Raw genomic sequence first — 21,468 nt, forward strand, 5'->3', positions numbered from 1 at the left:
TAAATTATAAACAGTAGCTCGCGACCAAAATGGAAAGGAACAAACCATTAGAAGGTCGTAGTGTAATTAGGTATCAGTTTATCTTGACTGTATAATTACACTAGTACACTCAGAGTGTATTGAGTAGGATCATTTGAGGTCGTTTCTTTTATACTGACTTTATAAAGAAACAAAGACCTCTGTTATTATGGAAGTGTGTGCTCTTAATCCTAATATAATAACAAGCACATATATTTGATATTTATTTCTTTAATTTATCAATGGGTGAGATTTAGTTCGATGAATCAATAAGCCCGATAAATTGGGAAATGGTATCACTTATAGTGTGTGTTGTTGATTATAGAAGGAAACTGTGTCCTAGAGATACTAGGTTGATAATGTCCTCAAGAGGAGCTCATAAGGATTGTCATGTTAAACCCTACAGGTGGACTTAGTCCGACATGACGATAAAGTTGAGTGGTACTACTCTTGGACTAAGATATTAATTAAATGAGTTGTCAGTAACTCACTTAATTAGTGGACATTTGATATCTTAAACAAAGGGAGACTAACACACTCATAATAAGAAGGAGCCCAAAAATGTAATTTGGGATTGGTGCGGTAGTTCAATAATAGTTCTCTAGTGGAATGAATTATTATTGATAAAATTAAGTTGTGTGTTCGGGGCGAACACGGGATGCTTAATTTTATCGGGAGACCAAAACCAATTCCTTCTCTCGGTCCCTATCGTAGCCTCTTATTTATAGAGTACTATACCCACCTATACCCACCTTCTATACCCACCTAAAGGGGGTCGGCCAAGCTAGCTTGGGAACCAAGCTAGCTTGGGAACCAAGCTAGGGCCGGCCTAAGCATAAGTTGGGGTGGCCGGCCCTAGCTTGAACCCAAGCTAGAGGGGCCGGCCATATTAAATTATAAAAGGATTTTAATTTTAATTTTTATTATGTGGAAGATATAATTTATTAAAGAGAATTAAAATTAAAATATCTCTCTTGTAAAAGATCTACAAAAGATTAAAGAAAGATATCTCTTTCCTTATTAGTAGATTGGTGAGATATTTTATTTTCTCTTTAAAAATTATTCACATGTTGTAAAATTAAAATTATAGAAATTTCCTTTTATCAACCATGAAGAGATTTTTGAAGAGAAATTTTATTTTTTAAAATTTCCGGAAACAAATTAGGAAGTTTTAATTTGTTGATTAAAACTTGTCTAAATTGTTTCCCCTTGATGTGGCCGGCCAATATAGATTAAATTGGGAAATTTTATTTTATTTTTCTCAATTAAATCATGTCAAGGAAATTAAGGAAATTTTATTGTAATTAAATTTCCTAATTTGCCTAGGCCAAGGAATATAAAAGAAGGGGTGGGGGTGCCTTCATGAGACACAACCTCTATTGTTTCTCTCCCTCTTTTGTTCCTTGGTGTGGCCAGCCATCATCATCATCCTCTCCCTCTCTTCCTCTTGTGGTGGCCGAACCTCTCTCTCCCCTTGGAGCTCTTGCGGCGGCTGGATACTACTTGGAGAAGAAGAAGAAGGAGAGAAAGCTTGCGTCACTTGGAGCTTGGTTGGTGTTTTGTTCTTCATCCTTGGTAAAGCTTTTTTGTGGCCGAACCTAGCTAGGAGGAGAAGAAGGTGGTTGGTGGTTTCTCATCTCGGAAGATCGTTGCCCACACAACGTCCGAGGTTAGAAGAGGAATACGGTAGAAGATCAAGAGGTTTTTCTAGAAGGTATAACTAGTAGTTTTTCCTTTTCCGCATCATGCTAGTTATTTATGGAAATAATACCAAATACAAGAGGCTTACGATTCTAGTATTTTGAATATGTTTTTCGATGTTGTGTTCTTTTGTTTTATTTTTCCTTGTGATTTGATTGTTCTTTTCGGTTAACCTAAAGTTATTTTAGGAAATTAAATATTAGCTTTCTATAAAAGGTTTTGTCTAGTCGGTGGTGGTTGCTCCTATATCCAAGAAGGTCATGTGCTTCGCCACGTCAGTACTGGGAACCAATTATGGAAATTAATATTTAATGGAATTAATAACTTAAGGTGATTTGGATCGAACGTGTTAAGTTCCGCAGGAGACCCAAGTCAAAACCTAAAAGAACGAATAGATTAAGTTTTGGATCAAACGTGTTAAGTTCCGCAGGCGATCCAAAATTTAATTTAAAAGAACACATGGTAGCTAGGAAAAGGTTCAGACCTTTGTACAAAATTTTTTTACAGTGGAACCTCTAGGTTTTCCGAGTAGCAACCAATAATTGGTATCAGAGCTAGGGTTTTGCCTCTGTGTATTTGGTATTAGTTTAATTATGCACATGTCATACATAATTTAGGCAGGTTAATAGTAGGATGTGCTAACTTTGTGGATGCAGGATCCAACTATTATGGCTTTTAGTTATTATGTGTGTGATTGGACCCTTGGACATGTCAAGGGCATTTATATGCATGTGCATGATTGTATTAAAATACAGCAGGAGCTGTATTTAGTTTTATTAGGATTTTATTTTTTGATCTAGATACATGTACATTCCTTTTATGGAATATAGGATCAAAAATGTAAAATTCTATTTATGTCGCGGATCAAATCTTGCAAAGCGTGGAAACTTCTAAGGACCAGAGGCGCAGCGGAACTAGGAGCAAGATGAATGCGACAGCTAGACCCGGTGGCGGTGGCCAAATATGGCAGCAGCTTGGGATGACAACACACGGAGGACAACTATAGATAAAAGTCATAATAGTTGAAAATTAGATTTTCTATTTATTGCTTTTATATTGTGCTGTGTGTGCATGTTAGTATACATGACCAGTAGGCTAGCATAGTTAAAATTCCTCGTTTATAAATAACTAAGTGGGAGAGGGATTTTAAATAAATCCCATGGTCTCCATTACTGGTTTGTAAGTGATGCAAACAAGCTTGCGCGTTGGCTCTGAGTGTCTTCCTCCATAACGGATGAGCTTGTTTGTGGATCACTAGAACAGACTTCCATTTTTGGATGACTATAGGAAGTTAATTAAGAGCGTGTGATCTTCCCCAACGGAAGGGGCATAATCTTATTAATGGACTTAGTGTCAAGTAATGGTATACACTTAGACACATCTAATAGTATCCTCCCCATCGGAGTCACTGCTATTATTTGTGTGACCAAAAGACACCAACTATTAATTTTATTTGTCAAAAAGTTAGGTTGACAAGATAATAAAATTAATGGGTTAAAACCCTCCTTTTACAAATGTTGAATTTGTATACGTCCACACTAACGTGGCATACAAAATTCACGGTGCTTTGAGGTGTTGGTTAATTTAAAATAGTATTGTTTGAGGAATCAATATTATTCTAAATTTAGAGTTCTGACCAAAAGTTATTTGTGATTCTTAGGATGACTTTCAACCCACTGTCCATCATACTTCAACAGAATAGACTTACTGGACCAAATTACATAGATTGGAAAAGAAACCTGGACATTGTTCTTACTGCTGAAGACTATAAATTTGTACTGACTGAGGCTTGCCCTGAAGCACTTACTGGTGAATCTACTCAAGAGGAGATTGAATATCATAGGAAATGGGTAAAAGCTGATGAGATGGCGCGGTGTTACATTTTGGCTTCAATGTCAAATGTATTGCAACATCAGCATCAAGATTTACCAACAGCTTATGATATTATGAACAATCTCAAGGAACTCTTTGGTAATCAGGATAGGGCTTCTAGGCAAGAAGCCATGAGAAAGATAATGACAGCCACCATGCAAGAGGGTACTCCTGTGAGGGATCATATCCTAAAGATGATGGCTTATCCGAACGAGATACAGATCCTTGGAGGAGAAATTGATGGGGAAACCCAGATCGATATGATCCTCCAAACGCTACCTAGAAGTTTTGAGCAGTTCCGTCTGAACTATAATATGAATAAGAGGACTTATTCATTAGCGGAACTACTGACAGAACTTCAAGGAGCAGAAGGATTATTTCGTCATAATTCTCAAATTTACTATGCTGAAAATGGTTCTACTTCTAAACCGAGAGGAAAGAAGAAGAAGAAACAAGCTGGTTCAGCAAAGAAAGTGAATAAATCTCAGAGTACGGGATTTAAAGCTGGAGTGAAGAAGCCGAAGGGCAAGTGCTTCATCTGCAAGCAGGCAGGACATTGGAAGGCGGACTGTCCTCGTAGGAACCAAAACAAAGGTATATCTCTTGCTCTAGTTGTTGAAACATGTTTAGCGGTGTTATCTACCAGCACCTGGTGTGTAGATACGGGAGCCACTGATCATGTCTGTAATTCCTTGCAGGGGTTCCAGGAAACCCGACGACTATCTGAAGGAGAGATTACCGTCTACATGGGCAATGCTACTAAGGTGGCAGCTGTTGCAGTGGGAGATGTCTATTTATCTTTTAGTAGAAATAGAAATTTGGTTTTAAGAAATTGTCTTTATGTATCCAGTTTTAGAAAGAATTTAATTTCAGTTTCTAAACTGTTTTTAGATGGATATTCAGTTTCTTTCAGTAACGATGTAGTTATTAAAAGAAATAAAGTGATTATCTGTTCTAGTGCATTGGTTGGCAATTTGTATACTTTAAATCCAATTTCTTCCACAAAGCAAAACATGGAAATTTATAACTCATCTTCTAACTCTAATAAGAGAAAAGAACCTTCGGAAATGAACCAAGCATATCTTTAGCATCTAAGGCTTGGTCATATTAACTTAAGTAGGATTCAGAGGCTTATAGCTGATTGACTTTTGAGTTCGGTAGAGTTGGAAAATTTTCCAACTTGTGAATCTTGCTTGGAAGGTAAAATGACCAAGAGGCCGTTCAAGGCCAAGGGGTATAGAGCCAAAGAAGTATTGGAATTGGTTCATTCTGATTTGTGTGGTCCTATGTCTGTCCAGGCAAGAGGTGGTTTTGAATATTTTGTCTCTTTTATAGATGATTATTCAAGATACGGATATATTTACCTAATGCACCGCAAGTCCGAGTGCTTTGATAAGTTCAAAGAATACAAGGCTGATGTGGAGAAACGATTAGGTAAAAGTATCAAGACACTACGATCTGATCGTGGTGGCGAATACCTCTTAGGAGAGTTTCGAAATCAATCCCAATTGTCTGCACCTGGAACACCCCAACAGAATGGTGTAGCAGAACGAAGGAATAGGACTCTTATGGAGATGATTAGATCGATGATGAGTTATTCAGAATTACCAAATTCGTTTTGGGGATATGCTCTGGAAACAGCAGTGTATGTTCTGAACTTAGTACCTTCTAAATCAGTTTCTTCTACTCCCATAGAATTGTGGAATGGGCGAAAACCCAATCTAAGACATATTCGGATTTGGGGTAGTCCAGCACATGTGCTGAAACGAGATCTTGATAAGTTAGAATCCGTCAGAAGTTCGCGTGTTTGTAGGATATCCCAAAGGAGCGAAGGTGGTTTATTTTATAGTCCTAAAGACCGAAGGTCATTGTTAGCACCAATGCCCGATTTTAGAAGAAGACTATATAATGGATCACAAGCCCGATAGTAAAGTTTTTTAGAAGAACTAAGAGGACACGTCTACTTTAGTACCAACAATACAAGATGAAGTACCACAAGAGGCTGCAACACGTGTTACACATGATACACAACAATGCCTCGTCGTAGTGGGAGGATTATAAGGACCTGAGAGATTCATGTTTTGGGAGAGTCTTGGACTTGATCCGGGTAAACATGAACTGATCCCGGACATATGATGAAGCACTCCAAGATATAGATGCATCTTGGCAAAAGGCAATGAATTCAAATAGAGTCTATGTACTCTAATAAGGTCAGGAGCTTGTAGAACCACCGATGGTGTAAAAGCCGTTGGATGCAAGTGGATCTACAAAAGGAAAAGAGGAAGAGGGAAGATGGAAACCTTCAAAGCTAGGCTTGTGCGAAAGGGTACACTCGGAAAGAGGAATCGATTATGAGGAAACCTTTTCACCAGGTAGCCATGCTTAAGTCTATCCGGATACTCTTATCCATTCTCATATGGATTATGAGATTTGGCAAATGGATGTCAAGACTTTCCTTAATGGAAGTCTTGAGGAAAACATCCATATGAAGCAACCGAAGGGTTCATTGAAAAGGCAAAGAGCATCTAGTGTGTAAGCTCAATCGGTCCATTTATGGTGAGCAAACTTCAAGATCTTGGAACATCTGGTTTAATGAAGTAATCCATCATATGGATTTATTCAAAGTCCGGATGAGTCTTGTGTATATAAGAAGTGTAACGAAAGCGTGGTGGTATTTCTTGTACTATACGTAGATGATATTTTGTTAATTGGCAACAATGTCAAAGTATTATCGGACGTAAGGTATGGTTGTCCAAACAATTTGATATGAAGGACTTAGGAGAGTGTGCACACATTCTTGGGATCAAAGTAATAAGGGATCGCAAGAAAAGAATGTTGTGTCTGTCCCAAGCTTCATATATAGATACAATCCTTGCTCGTTTTAGCATGCAGAATTCTAAGAAAGGTTTCTTACCTTTTAGGCATGGAATAGCTCTATCTAAAGAGATGTCTCCTAAGACATCAAAGGAGATAGAAGACATGAAAGCAGTTCCTTATGCCTCGGCTGTAGGAAGCCTTATGTATGCAATGCTATGTACGAGACCTGATATTTGTTTTGTCGTGGGCATGGTCAGCAGATATCAGAGTAACCCTGGACAAGGACATTGGACTGCGGTAAAGCATATATTAAAGTACCTGAGAAGGACTAGAGATTATATGCTAGTTTACCAAGCAGACGATTGGCATGTGGAGGGAATGGGAATCAGATGTATGGTAGAAGATATGGCAGCTTAGTCATTAGTATAAGTGGGAGATTGTTAGAGTGTATACTGAAAGCCTAAGCTTTGTAAACATTCATTATGAATAAAGAATCACATTTGGTCAAATTGTCTACATTTAGTTGTAGTTGTTCAATTAATTTATATTGTAGATAATATAGTATGCGGTGCCACATACAGAAGATGATATTATCAATACCTTATAAATTATAAACAGTAGCTCGCGACCAAAATGGAAAGGAACAAACCATTAGAAGGTCGTAGTGTAATTAGGTATCAGTTTATCTTGACTGTATAATTACACTAGTACACTCAGAGTGTATTGAGTAGGATCATTTGAGGTCGTTTCTTTTATACTAACTTTATAAAGAAACGAAGACCTCGGTTATTATGGAAATGTGTGCTCTTAATCCTAATATAATAACAAGCACATATATTTGATATTTATTTCTTTAATTTATCAATGGGTGAGATTTAGTTCGATGAATCAATAAGCCCGATAAATTGGGAAATGGTATCACTTATAGTGTGTGTTGTTGATTATAGAAGGAAACTGTGTCCTAGAAATACTAGGTTGATAATGTCCTCAAGAGGAGCTCATAAGGATTGTCATGTTAAACCCTGCAGGTGGACTTAGTCTGACATGACGATAAAGTTGAGTGGTACTACTCTTGGACTAAGATATTAATTAAATGAGTTGTCAGTAACTCACTTAATTAGTGGACATTCGATATCTTAAACACAGGGAGACTAACACACTCATAATAAGAAGGAGCCCAAAAATGTAATTTGAGATTGGTGCGGTAGTTCAATAATAATTCTCTAGTGGAATGAATTATTATTGATAAAATTAAGTTGTGTGTTCGGGGCGAACACGGGATGCTTAATTTTATCGGGAGACCAAAACCAATTCCTCCTCTCGGTCCCTATCGTAGCCTCTTATTTATAGAGTACTATACCCACCTATACCCACCTTCTATACCCACCTAAAGGGGGCCGGCCAAGCTAGCTTGGGAACCAAGCTAGGGCCGGCCTAAGCATAAGTTGGGGTGGCCGGCCCTAGCTTGAACCCAAGCTAGAGGGGCCGGCCATATTAAATTAAAAAAGGATTTTAATTTTAATTTTTATTATGTGGAAGATATAATTTATTAAAGAGAATTAAAATTAAAATATCTCTCTTGTAAAAGATCTACAAAAGATTAAAGAAAGAGATCTCTTTCCTTATTTGTAGATTGGTGAGATATTTTATTTTCTCTTTAAAAATTATTCACATGTTGTAAAATTAAAATTATAGAAATTTCCTTTTATCAACCATGAAGAGATTTTTGAAGAGAAATTTTATTTTTTAAAATTTCCGGAAACAAATTAGGAAGTTTTAATTTGTTGATTAAAACTTGTCTAAATTGTTTCCCCTTGATGTGGCCGGCCAATATAGATTAAATTGGGAAATTTTATTTTATTTTTCTCAATTAAATCATGTCAAGGAAATTAAGGAAATTTTATTGTAATTAAATTTCCTAATTTGCCTAGGCCAAGGAATATAAAAGAAGGGGTGGGGTGCCTTCATGAGACACAACCTCTATTATTTCTCTCCCTCTTTTGTTCCTTGGTGTGGTCGGCCATCATCATCATCCTCTCCCTCTCTTCCTCTTGTGGTGGCCGAACCTCTCTCTCCCCTTGGAGCTCTTGTGACGGTCGGATACTACTTGGAGAAGAAGAAGAAGAAGGAGAGAAAGCTTGCGTCACTTGGAGCTTGGTTGGTGTTTTGTTCTTCATCCTTGGTAAAGCTTTTTTGTGGCCGAACCTAGCTAGGAGGAGAAGAAGGTGGTTGGTGGTTTCTCATCTCGGAAGATCGTTGCCCACAAAACGTCCGAGGTTAGAAGAGGAATACGGTAGAAGATCAAGAGGTTTTTCTAGAAGGTATAATTAGTAGTTTTTCCTTTTCCGCATCATGCTAGTTATTTATGGAAATAATACCAAATACAAGAGGCTTACGATTCTAGTATTTCGAATATGTTTTTCGATGTTGTGTTCTTTTGTTTTATTTTTCCTTGTGATTTGATTGTTCTTTTCGGTTAACCTAAAGTTATTTTAGGAAATTAAATATTAGATTTCTATAAAAGGTTTTGTCTAGTCGGTGGTGGTTGCTCTCATATCCAAGAAGGTCATATGCCTCGCCACGTCAGTACTGGGAACCAATTATGGAAATTAATATTTAATGGAATTAATAACTTAAGGTGATTTGGGTCGAACGTGTTAAGTTCCGCAGGAGACCCAAGTCAAAACCTAAAAGAATGAATAGATTAAGTTTTGGATCAAACGTGTTAAGTTCCGCAGGCGATCCAAAATTTAATTTAAAAAAACACATGGTAGCTAGGAAAAGGTTCAGACCTTTGTACAAAATTTTTGTACAGTGGAACCTCTAGGTTTTCCGAGTAGCAACCAACAATAATAAAACCGGACTCAGATACAAGTCGAACTCAAATAAAACTTTTAAATCATTAATAACTTAATACAAATCAACTAATCAAGCTTGAGTTCCAAAAGCATGTCTGACCACGCAAGTAAGACTTAATCAATATTATATACCTAAAGAAAAAGTATATTATATAAACTCGATTAAACCAGATAAAAGAAACAGACACAAACCTAAAACGAAAATTTAAATTAAAGGTCAATAATTTAGGGGGAGGCTCCAGAATAGCTGGCACCTCCAAAATTAACTAACCCGGCAGGGTAATTAGGATTAGTTAAAAAGAGACCAAGTTTAACTTGAATCATGGTACTGGTGAAGTTTTTGGATGATAGTACGTTAGGGAAGCTTGGGCATCGCATGTCTAGAAAGATATGGTTTCAATCTGGTGCATTTGGCCAAGTGGAACTGACCGAAGCTACCCTTAAATGAATTATAACCAGTTAGACCAAGATTTAGTACTAAGCTCCGTGGATAGGACTATTCAGAAAACCTCGAAAGGTTGGTTACTACTAATGACGTCCATGTGACTCACCAAGCTTAGAAGTTTATCCGAAGATTGCTTATTTGTGGAGACCAAAGCTAAATCTGAACCTAACACAAGTTAAACCAAAACTCCATAATTAAAAATCCAATTTTATCTCACAAAATCATAGGATTCCCTGATTGACAATATAGATCGGGTGAGATGAATAAGGCTTAAATTTGTTTAATTAAAATTAATTTCAAATTTTCAATTTCAAACTTAAAAATTAATTTCAAAATTTTAATTTTAAACTTAAAAATTAATTTCAAAATTTTAATTTTAAAAAAAAAACTTAAAAATTAATTTCAAAATCTTAATTTTAAACTTAAAAATTAATTTCAAAATTTTAATTTTAAACTTAAAAATTAATTTCAAAATTTTAATTTTAAAAACTTAAAAATTAATTTTAAACCTAATCTCTAAATCTTAATGTTAAAAATAAAAAAAAAAAAAAAAAGGCGGGAAATCAACTCCGGGCGCCCGGAGCTCCCTATAAATAAGGGGCAACGGGCGCCCCCAACCCTTGCCCCACAAAATCTTCACTTTTGCCAAGGTTCACTCCGAACCTCAGTGCGAGAGTATTTTAAATCAAATTTTTCTTGCGGTGAAGACGCTGCTGCGATTCAACCGAGGTCGTCAGATCTATATTTGTCGATGGCTCCTCGGTAAAACTTCTTCCCCTATCTGAAAATTTATTAGAATTTGTCTTCTCATTTTTTTCTTAGAATATCTTTTTTATATACAGTAGGAAACGAACAAATACTGGTGCTGGACCCTCTAATGCTAGCACTGACCCTAGGTTTCCCACAGATGAACTAAGGATTAAGTTTGAGTCAACCGTTTATAAGGCCATTAGGACTAACTGTATAGATAGATCGTTCTTTCTAAGTTCATGTGCCTCCGTTATAGAGGTTATAAACCACTATAACTTAAAGAACTTTGTCGAATGTACCAGTCCAGTAAACATAAGTTTGTGTGCTGAATTTTGCAATAACCTAGTGAAAGTAGACGATCTCACCTATACCACAAGGGCAGTGGGTACTGATATCACATTTTTCCCTACGACTATCCGAGAGCTTTTAGAGTTACGTCCATCTACTTGTCCTTTCTTGTGCTATCCTCCCAGGGATCTACCATTCGGAGATCCCTACTCACATATTACTCTCGATACGATTTATTCGTATTTTTTTGGGGGAGAGCGAGATCCCACTGTGACCCAGTTTAGGTCGGTAGAACTTCGAGTCTAGGACTACGCTCTTTATAGGGTCTTAGTCCTTTGCATTTTACCACTGACTACTCGGGACATCACTGTGATGCGCCCATTCCATTCATTTTTACTCTATGCCCTGAGTCATATGTTAGATATTGACATCAGCCTACATATCTTCTCCACCATTATCTACTCGGCTGGATACGTGACTGATAGACGAGTCCACATGTCATTCTGTCACATTCTGACAGCCTATATGTCCTCGTTGCACATTGATGTCACTAGAGGAGACATTGCCTATATGACCGAGTTCGATGTTATAGTAGCTAGGAACTTCTCCCTAGCTGGTATCCACGTAGATAGGGATGACGGGACTATGTCTTGGCGGAGGGGGGCACAGCACCAGCCTGATCCAGACGAACAAGGGGACGAGTTCATGCTTGCACTGTTTCCAGAGGAAGCCGCACCGGCTCCACCACCGCCCCCAGCTCGAGCACCACGTCACGCTCCCCGCACTCTAGCCGACCGTATGACCGGACTAGAGAGAGCTATGGCGAGTCTCTAGCAGGAGAACTCTGATTTTCATCGGGACATACGGCGAGAGGTTGCCGAGTTACGAGCTGCCGGGGAGACCCGACACACTGAGCTGATGGCGCTTCTCCGATCCTTGGGATCTGGACCACCCCCTTCTTCATCTCAGTAGCTCTAGTTATGACTCACTTCTGTAGCTACACTACCTGTAAAATATTTTGGATCTATCTAGTGATATTTCAGACCTGCATTGATTATGTTCTATCTTGGTAGCCTAGGAATTTTGAATTTCAGAAATATTTTCAAAGATGATTGTTTTTAACTCATAAGTTCAAACATGTGTCAGTTTTTAAAACCTTCCTATTTTTAGATGTTTAAATAAACTTTTAGCCTTAGACTAGTTCAAAATCCTTAGAGAACATGCACCCATAGGACTAGTTTTGAGCATCTCACCAAAACCCTAGGCTTACCTTGCTTGTGTTTGTCGAACAATAGAATGGGGTGAGATGCATAGGCCACTTGCCTAAGACTTAAGATGCTTATTTCAGTGCATCGACATAAGTCTGGGCGTTAAAAACAAAATATATATTAATCAAGTTAAGATTGACCTTAACTTGACTAACCAAGTGAAAGCTGCTATCTTTTGATAAGTCAGTCAGTAACTAATTGGTTAGACATTTGATTTAATGTCAGGTCCAGGGGGAGGAATCAATTAAAATTTTTTCGGTTTTTCAAAACATTTTTATTAAAAATTTCTTAAACCTATTTTTGAAAACTAAGTTATTGAATTTCAGAATTAGATTTAACGTAGTTTTGAAAATTGAATTTAAAAATCTAGTTCTGAGAATTTGACTTTACTTAATTCTACTTAATTCTACAAAAATTAATTTTTGTAAACTAAGCGTAAGTTTATAAACTAAGTTTTTTAAAATTTTTAAATCTTTTACAAACTTAGTGTTGAAAATTAAACTTCAATCAATCTTGAAATATATTTTAAAACTTAGTTTTGAAATTTTGCTTATGTTTGAAAAGAGTTGAAATCTGTTTTAAAAAATTATTTTTCTTGAAATTTAGAACTTATTCTTAAACCTTAACCTTAGAAGCTATACTTGAAAAATTAGCTATTTTTCACAAAACTTAGCCTTTAAATCTAGATTTTTTATATATACACCTATTTTTGAAAACTAGCTTTAAAAAATCAAGTCTTTTATATACTTAAGTCTTGAAAGTTGAATCCTTTACCAACTCAGTTTTAGAAAATCAATTTTACCTAGTTTTGAAAAATAGATCTTTTAAACTTGTCTCAAAACTTAGCTCTTTTACAAAAGATAAATTACTAAGTTTAACTCCCCCAGATTAACTTGACATGATTCCTTACTTTGTCTGAAGTCTATATTTTTTTTATTATTTTAAACATGCTTATTTTTGATAAATGCCAAATGGGGAGGGTTAGGTGGGTTAAGTTAGCCAAACCAATTGAAAATACAAACTAACTTAAAAAAACCTCCACATAATGATGTTATCTGTTTTTTTTGCAAATGTCTTCACTAACTTAACCAGGTTGTCATTCCATCAAAAATGGGGAGATTGTTGGTGCGGTAAGCACTAACGATTTAACCCAGGTTTTGATGAATGACAAATAGGTTAAGTTAGGTTTATTGTTGATCAAACACTCTGATCGAGTGTGCAGGATAAGTCCAGACAGTTGTGGTGGCCGGATGTCCGCACGGCCCGCTAGGTCGACAGTGACCGAGATAGGCGCACGAAGTCCAAGCGGTCGACAGTGGCCGGACGCTTAGGCACGAAGCCCGGCTAGGTCGACGGGCCGATAGTTGGCACGAAGTCCAGGTCGACGGACTGACTCGCCTCGGCGGTAAGTGAGGTAAGTCACTGGAGGGGAGTGACTGCGAGGACGCGTTCCCGTGAAGGAACATTAGGCGTCGATCCGGCTTAGATCCATTTCAGATATCTAAGTCGAGATCGTGACTAGATTCCGGTCTCGGAAAGACGGAATCTAAGTCATACTCTTTTCTTGTTAAATCATATTACTTTAGTTGTGCTAACAATCTGTTTTGCAGAATATATATTTGCCTCGGACTAACTCTGTTTTGCAGGAAAGGAAGTTTCTGGAAATAGGAGGTCCGGGCGCCCGGAGGTGATTTTATCCAGGCCGAGTCGTCGCCACGTGGAGTTCGCTGATTAGACCTGCCACGTCGCACCAGGGCGCCCGGAAGGGATCCAGGCGCCCGGAGCAGCATATAAAAGAAGCCCTAGGGGTGGAGCTTCAAAAACAACTGAGAACTCTTCGACTGCTTGCTCTGCTGCTCTACGCTCCTGCGACGCTAACAAAGCCCCGACAAAGTGCTCCTTCTTCTTTGGTTAATTTTCTTGTCGGTATCACTTTATTTCCATTAGCATTTCTGTACCTTAATTTGTAATAGTATTTCGAATTGCTAGTGAATTGCCCAACAAAAGTACTCAAGGAGTACGGGCCTTCGAGTAGGAGTCGTCACAGGCTCCGAACGAAGTAAAAAACACCTTGTTCAGTTTGCCTAAGTTTTTTATTATTCCGCTGCGCTTAACTCTTATTAACGCGATTGTTTCGAATCGATATTCACTCCCCCTCTATCGACGTTTCACAATCCAACAACTGTTAGCAATATGCTACCTTATGTCTTTGGCTGAGCGTGCCATCCGCTCAGCCTTACAATCCTGTTCGACGAGCGTCGGAATCCTAACTCCCCGCCGGGTGCCTTTGACTCCGCTGGGACCTCACTCGGCCGACCGGTCTCCTCTTCTCCGGTCGGCCGACCGATCCCCTCTTCTCCGGTCGACCGTTCGGCCCTTTGACTTCCACGTGGCGTTGACTTCCCTCAGCAGGGGGGGCCTCTTCTTATCGCCGGATCAGTATGCATTAGAGAATGTATACTGAATGACCCGCTATGAGAAAGTATCATAGATCGTTATATGAGTGTCATATACTTTCTCATGTGGCTATTAGTATGACTATTAGTCCTTGGACCTGAAGTCACCATGGTTCCCTACATAAGGAGTTACATACTTTGACTTCGTCAAACGTCACCCGTAACTGGGTGGACTATAAAGGCGATTACTGGGTATGTAACAAATTATGCGGAGGGATGTGAGTGATGTAGATGGGATCTATCCCTCCTGTATAACGGGAGTGATATCGTTATTCTTGATAGAGTGAGACTACTAAGTGCATGGTCATGCCCAAATGAGTCAATATGAGATATTGAGCTCATTTGATTAGAGTGAGTCTACTTGGAGTTCAAGATTTAGATTGATCAGAGGATGACACCGTCTATGCCTCAAATTGATCAATCTAGATGTCAAGGATAGAAGGGCACTTGTCATATATTGTGAAGAGTCACAATTAGTAGTCACAAGGTGATGTTGGATCTCAACATTCTTATAACTTGGGTAGTAATGATGTGTTGCTAGATACTGCTCATTACTTATGCTTCTAAATGGGTTTAGGAGCATTGTCAACGTTACAAGAACCTATAGGGTCACACACAAAGGGCAATTAGATGGAGATTAGGTTCATTTGATGTACCTAGAGGATTAGGTTCATGTGATGAACCAAATTGGATTAAGAGTAATCCAAATTAGATTAATTGAGTAAGACTCGATTGAGGTTAGACTTGAGTTAGACTCAAGTGAGGCTTAATGATGATATTCATTGAATTTTGAATTCAATGATAAATGGAATTCAATTTGAATTTTAAATTCAAATTTCGAATGAGTTTCAAAATGATCATTTAATGAAGAATATTAAATACTCATTAAAGCTCATTAATGAGGCTCATTAATGGTATTAATGAGCATTAAGTATTTTCATTAGATGAAAATACTTAAGCCATTTTTTTACTCTTATTTTCATTATCGATCATTATTATTCCTCCTTGCTTCTTCTTCTCTCCCTCTCCTCCTCCTTGGCTGAACACCTTTAGAGTGCTAGCACACTCTAAGGTTTCTTCTCCACCTAATTGTTCGTATGGATACATATAGAGGGGTGTTCACTTGATACCCTTGAGATCCGGCATCTTCTTGGACGAGCGGGATAAGCGAAGGGCTTCGCATCAAAGGTATAAACTCCTAAACATGTAGATCTAAAGTAGATCTAGGATTAGAAAACACGTACATGAAATTTAATATTCGCATGGATCCGGTGACATGGGATTTCGGGGTTTCCGCAACTCAAAAAGCGGTTTTTGCGGCTCGAAAATCCCAACAGAACATACCAGACCGGCCAAGTATATGAGCTCGGTATGAAAAAATCGGCCGAGTATAGGATACTGATCGGACATAAAAACACTTAGCATCAAAGCTGTCCTGAAAGCCTATATACACCCAACTGGGTAGTCTCAATCGATAAAGTAGAACCGACTGAGCGTAACAGACCGGTTGAGCACAAAGGTATTTAGTGGCATACGATCGACCGAAGGAAGGGTTAAAGGGCAATGGTGCTTTTATACGCCCGACTGGTTAAACTCGATCGACAAGGCGTGACCGTCCGGGCTTAATAGACCGACCGAGTATGAGAAGTAGATTGAACATAAATGTCTTCAACCTTACACGGTTTCTGGTATATTTATAATAGTAAAGTCCTAGTCGAGTATAAATAACCAATCGAGTATAGAATACCGACCGAAACTGGTATAACAAAAGATATTCCTCGTACATACAGAATGGAGTTATGTGACTAACCAAGTGTATGTAGCAGGTGAACTATAACAATATGTGATCATATGACAGCTTAATTAATTTGGCGGCAAATAGCTTCCAGAAATCTCTACAGGTATGCTAAACGAAAAAGAAGGTACATCTGGGGTAAGAAAAAGATTCCTGAAACTATTATTGCAGTTCTAACTTACGTCATCTCTTAACAAATTTTAACAAACTGGGGTTCACCTCATGACTATGGAGGTTAAATGAGGTGGAATAAAAGGGGGAATCCTCTCCACTGGCAAGGTACACAAACATACACATTACATCAAATCAAATCCTAATTTTCATATTTCTTCTTCTTCTTCTTCTTCTCGCCGGAGATTAATTTGAGTATCGAAGGGTCTAGTCAGGGATTCCCACCCCGGTCTTAGGTCACTAACGCTTTGTCGGTTGGTTTCATCGTGTGCAAGGGAACGAGGTCATTTCATCTATTTGATTATCGAGCTTCGGTCGATCCGCGGAGCCACCTTGTCGGAATTTCTCTTTACAAGGCATTACTCATAGATCCACTTTGGTTTTATCGGATCTATTGTTCTACATTTAAGTGTTTGGAAGGTCCGTTGCGGTTTTCTCGGACCTTTCCCCGTTTATCGACATCATAATCATTCATCTCCACTCATCGTCGCCCAGTGCTTCATCTCGCAAGCTCTCAGACAGGATCATTGACTTTGACTTCCATCGTGATAACGACCCTCTGAGGGGTGAACCTTTATCACTGGATCAACACTCATTCATGCTTTATATACAATTTTATCATTATTTTTTTTTTAAATTCCAATCAAATAAAATTTATATATAATTATTCATTGCTAGTTTATAAGTCAAATAATAAATCAGACAACACCGAATATGATTATTTTTAAAATTAGGGTGCAATGAAAGAGAGTACCGTTATTATCAGACATTAATCCTAAACTATAATATGTTTACAATAATTTTTTTTTCAAATAAAATGAACAATTATAACATACTAAACTTTTAGACGTCTACCCGCCCTTTCCGATTTATTCATATATATCTATGGTATCAAATCGGTCGTTCAGGCACGGGCCAGCTCCTGCCACAGATTGAAGTTGGCATTCCGCTATCAATAAAGTTAATAGTACAAAAAAACAAAATTATTATAATAATTATTAATGAATTACCACCATCCAGTTTCAACTCAACAAGGCTGGTGCGCAACAATTGCCACGCCCATCCGGAAAGCGATCCAACGGAGGTGGGGAAGGGGGGGCCGGCCGCGGAAACACGGAGCCGCCCGCCCCTCGAAACCCCAGGACTTTGGAACACCTAACGCCACCACCACTTTCATCACCAGTTTTGACGCCACTCCACCAAAGGCGGTAACCACACCACTAACGATCCAGCCGTCCAACCCATAACTCAACCCCACCACCCCGCATCAATTTAACTCTAACGGTGAGTTAGCCAAACCCCAAGTGAGCACTATATAACTTCTCGTCCTCCCCCACTCGCCTTTTGCCCCTCCCTCTCTTCCAGCTACGCTTCCCTCTGTTTCTTGCTTCCGAAGTTTCCGACGGCGTTTTTTTGAGAAAATTAAATCATTTCAGAAATCACAAGAGGGATAGAACTGACCGGTGGATGAGTGATCGGCGGAGATGAGCTGCAACGGGTGCCGTGTTCTCCGCAAGGGCTGCAGTGACTCCTGCCTTCTGCGGCCTTGCCTCCAGTGGATCGACTCCGCCGAGGCCCAAGCACACGCCACCGTGTTCGTCGCTAAGTTCTTCGGCCGCGCCGGCCTCATGTCTTTCATATCCGCCGTCCCCCCTTCACGACGCGCAGGTCCGTGCCTTCGAATCCACGGTTTCGATTCGTCTTTTTGGCTTTCTGGCACTACTGATCTCGTTTGGTCGCAGCTCTTTTCCAATCCTTGCTATTCGAGGCTTGCGGGCGAACCATCAACCCGGTGAATGGCGCCGTGGGACTGCTAGGGACCGGGAACTGGCATCTCTGCCAGGCGGCCGTGGAAACGGTCCTTCGCGGCGGCGCGCTTTGTCCGATTCCGGAACTCGCGTCTGACGGTCGCTCCGACGAGGCATCGCCCGAGGCCGAAGGCCTAAGCTCGCCGCCGAAAATGGGCTTCTCGTCCTTCTCATCGGTCAAGCGACGGAAGGCGCCTGTTCCCTTCTACGAAGACAACGCGCCGCCGTGCGACCTGGACTTGTGCCTGATTCCTCGATCCCCAGGTAGCGGAGCGAGGGAGAAGAAACGGAGTTGGCGGCCAGGGACTCCCTCGATGAACTCGGAGGGATCGGTAACGACGAGCGGCGGCGAAAGTCCTGGAAGCAACCAAACAACCACCGAACCGAAGCTTCTCGATCTCTTCGTGTGACGGCCGATTCCGTAGATCACGCCTAGCGACCTCTCCCGTTTTGATCCCTGCGAAAGTTTTGCTGTTGCCCTAAGTCGGCGAGACACGCGAATTAATCCTTAATTATCTTTTTACGGTAACGACCTGGGGGCTGGATGCAGCCAGCCAATTGATGTATAATTAGTGCATCAACCCAGTTTATTAAATAAAATCTTGTCGGTGCCGGAATCATTCGAAGAATTGAGGTTTACAATTGTGGAGTTTGTCATGGCTCAATCAACATGTGTAAAATTGCGGATCGTCTCCAAAAAAACATACATTACAAACACTCGGGCATAATTTTTATCGACGGCATCAGTAATAATATATAGTTAAACGGGATAATCTTAATTAGATGGCCTCTATCGACCAAGCCAATTTGGGATTTGGCGAATATAATAAACGTTTGAATCCGTCCTTGTATAAAAAGACGCAGTGCCTTTCGATGTGTCGTACTTATCCACGCCTCGCGTCTCTGTAATCCTTTTGAGGCCAAACAAAAATGAGCGCGGAACCACGCTCGTCGGCGTGGATGGATAGGGAGGTGAAGCCCGTCGCGTAGCGGAGACAGAGGAGAGAGAGAGCGGTCAGCTTTTTTGGCGAAGCGAGAGGAGGCGTGCAGTGAAGGAGAAGGCATCCGTTCTCTCCATCAATCATCCCGTGCGGTGGGCGATGCGGCGCTGTGTCAGCGACAGCGTTGCTGCGGCGTCCCCCCTTGGCTTCCACGCCCACGTCGCGGGCGTAGGCGACCCCACCGCGATGGGAAAGCAGCGGAGGGAGGGGGCGGGCGCGACGCAATCGGTTCGGTGCATTGTTTGTCTGTTATTCCTTTTTGCGAAAAAAAGGTAAAAACAATATTCTGTTTCTTTACTTTACCAATGCATGAAGTGCAGTGCGGAGCAGTGCATGCAGTTGATTCCAACACACCACCATCACTTGCGCTACGCCCCGCCGCGTTCGGTGGCGGGACCTGCGCCCCACTCTTGCTGCTACTTGCGCACCGAACCTTCTCCCTCCTTTCGTATCTTTATCTCCTTTCGCTCTTTTATTTTCTTTTCTTTTTTGATCGCGAGGACGAGGCGAATCGACGGTCTTGGAGAATCAGGCGAGAAAATCCCTCGATAGAAATGGGACGATGCTAGTGGTGGGAGTGGAGTTGCAACTTGGAGATTTTGCTTGTTTTGTTTCGCTCAAATCAGGTCGCAAAAGGGAGCAGCGAACGGTCGTGGTGGGGGTAATTAATGTGCAGGCGATACGCAGAAGCGTCAAGGCAAAGTAAAGCGAAGTAGTGTTATTCGATTGGGCTTCGGATGTGATGCCACTCTCTTGGCCTGCCACTGTGGTGTGTTGGGGCAGCCACCTGTAAATTGTCTATCTTCTCCTACATGTCATCTATATTTTTGATAAGAATATATGCCAAAAATATAATGAAATGTCTATGATGGACACAAACAGCGTGGAATCCCACATGATTCCCACTGATTGCATGGTTCAGAATTCAATTCAAACGAAACTGGTCGTTTACATATTACGGTAATTCTTGTTGGCCAGAATCTGGCAAGCTAAAATTACCTATGCTCCAATTAAAATGCATGCATGTACATGCATGTAATTAATGTACACAGATGATATTACCAAAATACCCATGTGTACACTTGCATGTATTGATTCTAGCTGGCCAGATTCTGGCCATTTAGTATTACCCTACATATTATAGGATAGTATGAAAATAGATCGATATATTTACCGCCATGATCTCTTAAAAAACGTCATCTGAGTCATCAATCAACAAATCTTTTCTCTTGCTCGTCAGAAACGATATGAAATTACAAGTTGGTGTATGCGCCGGCCTACGGAAAAATTGTTTGTTTCTATTCCCACCCATGAATTCTTAAAGTTATCCTAATTACGACCCTTCAATTTCTGATGGGTGGGGGGTGTGGCCAAAAATTAAGAATATTCATCGCATGCGAACAAAAGGCAAGAGACAGCCGACCAACGTTTCGATGAGGTCAAGTACCTCCTACTGATAGAGATCAATTGGACGAATATAAATTATTAGAGGATTAATTGATTGTAGTATCTTGGCTCTTAAATTGATTTCTGGATTTGATCACTTGTTTGTGTGTTTGGTGACGCGGATTCCATTCCAACTAGGCGTTTGCTTTTATTGGATTGGACTCGACGTTTAAATAATCTCCAGAGTCCTCGGTGAAGACCGAAGATGATGTCGCCCACCATATTGTGTTTGCTTCGCGTAGAGGAGTTGCGCGTGTTCATGTGGCCCCGTAAATGAGTCAGGTTAGGATTGACAAAATCCGACATGATCTTATCTGTCGAATTTATAAAATACGGTTAAGGGCAAATGCTTTAGCTATATATTTAAATGTCCTTGTTTTTTGCAATAAATAAATAAATACAGCTTTCGTCCAATTAACATATATCCATCTTAAAGTTACACAATGTTATCAATCCATCTTACTTAATTAGAACTACTTTTTTATTTCTAATCTATATTTTTTTTTATGGTGGAATGAAATAATAATAAGTATTTCAAATCACAGTTTTATAAAAATTAAATTATTTTATCGTTGAAATTCATTTAAGTAAAATATTATTTCATTCCATAGATCTCTATTCAGCACGACCATGCAAAGTCCCATGTAGATGTAAGAGGATAGTACATGTTCACGGGCTATTGTTTATAAGTAGGTGGCAAGAGCTAACGGGCTACATTCAATTTCATCTATCTCAACGGTGTTGTGATGAGCGAAACTATTTTCAGAGCAGGAA

At 39.7% G+C, this 21,468-nt stretch overlaps 2 protein-coding genes across 2 annotated transcripts; both read left to right on the forward strand.

Moving 5' to 3' along the window:
* Positions 1-17,766: 17,766 nt before the first annotated feature.
* Positions 17,767-18,889, forward strand: LOC122032614 (LOB domain-containing protein 37-like). Its single transcript, XM_042591923.1, has 2 exons — positions 17,767-18,107; positions 18,182-18,889. The coding sequence occupies exons 1-2, from the start codon at positions 17,924-17,926 to the stop codon at positions 18,655-18,657; spliced, it is 660 nt and encodes a 219-aa protein (XP_042447857.1). The 5' UTR covers positions 17,767-17,923; the 3' UTR covers positions 18,658-18,889.
* A 122-nt stretch (positions 18,890-19,011) lies between these two features.
* Positions 19,012-20,055, forward strand: LOC122032615. The gene is made up of 2 exons (XM_042591924.1): positions 19,012-19,476; positions 19,569-20,055. Exons 1-2 carry the CDS (start codon positions 19,348-19,350, stop codon positions 19,815-19,817), a joined length of 378 nt encoding a protein of 125 aa, XP_042447858.1. The 5' UTR covers positions 19,012-19,347; the 3' UTR covers positions 19,818-20,055.
* Positions 20,056-21,468: the final 1,413 nt, after the last annotated feature.

The sequence above is a fragment of the Zingiber officinale genome, chromosome 11A (genome assembly GCF_018446385.1).
Source record: "Zingiber officinale cultivar Zhangliang chromosome 11A, Zo_v1.1, whole genome shotgun sequence".
Lineage (NCBI taxonomy): Eukaryota > Viridiplantae > Streptophyta > Magnoliopsida > Zingiberales > Zingiberaceae > Zingiber > Zingiber officinale.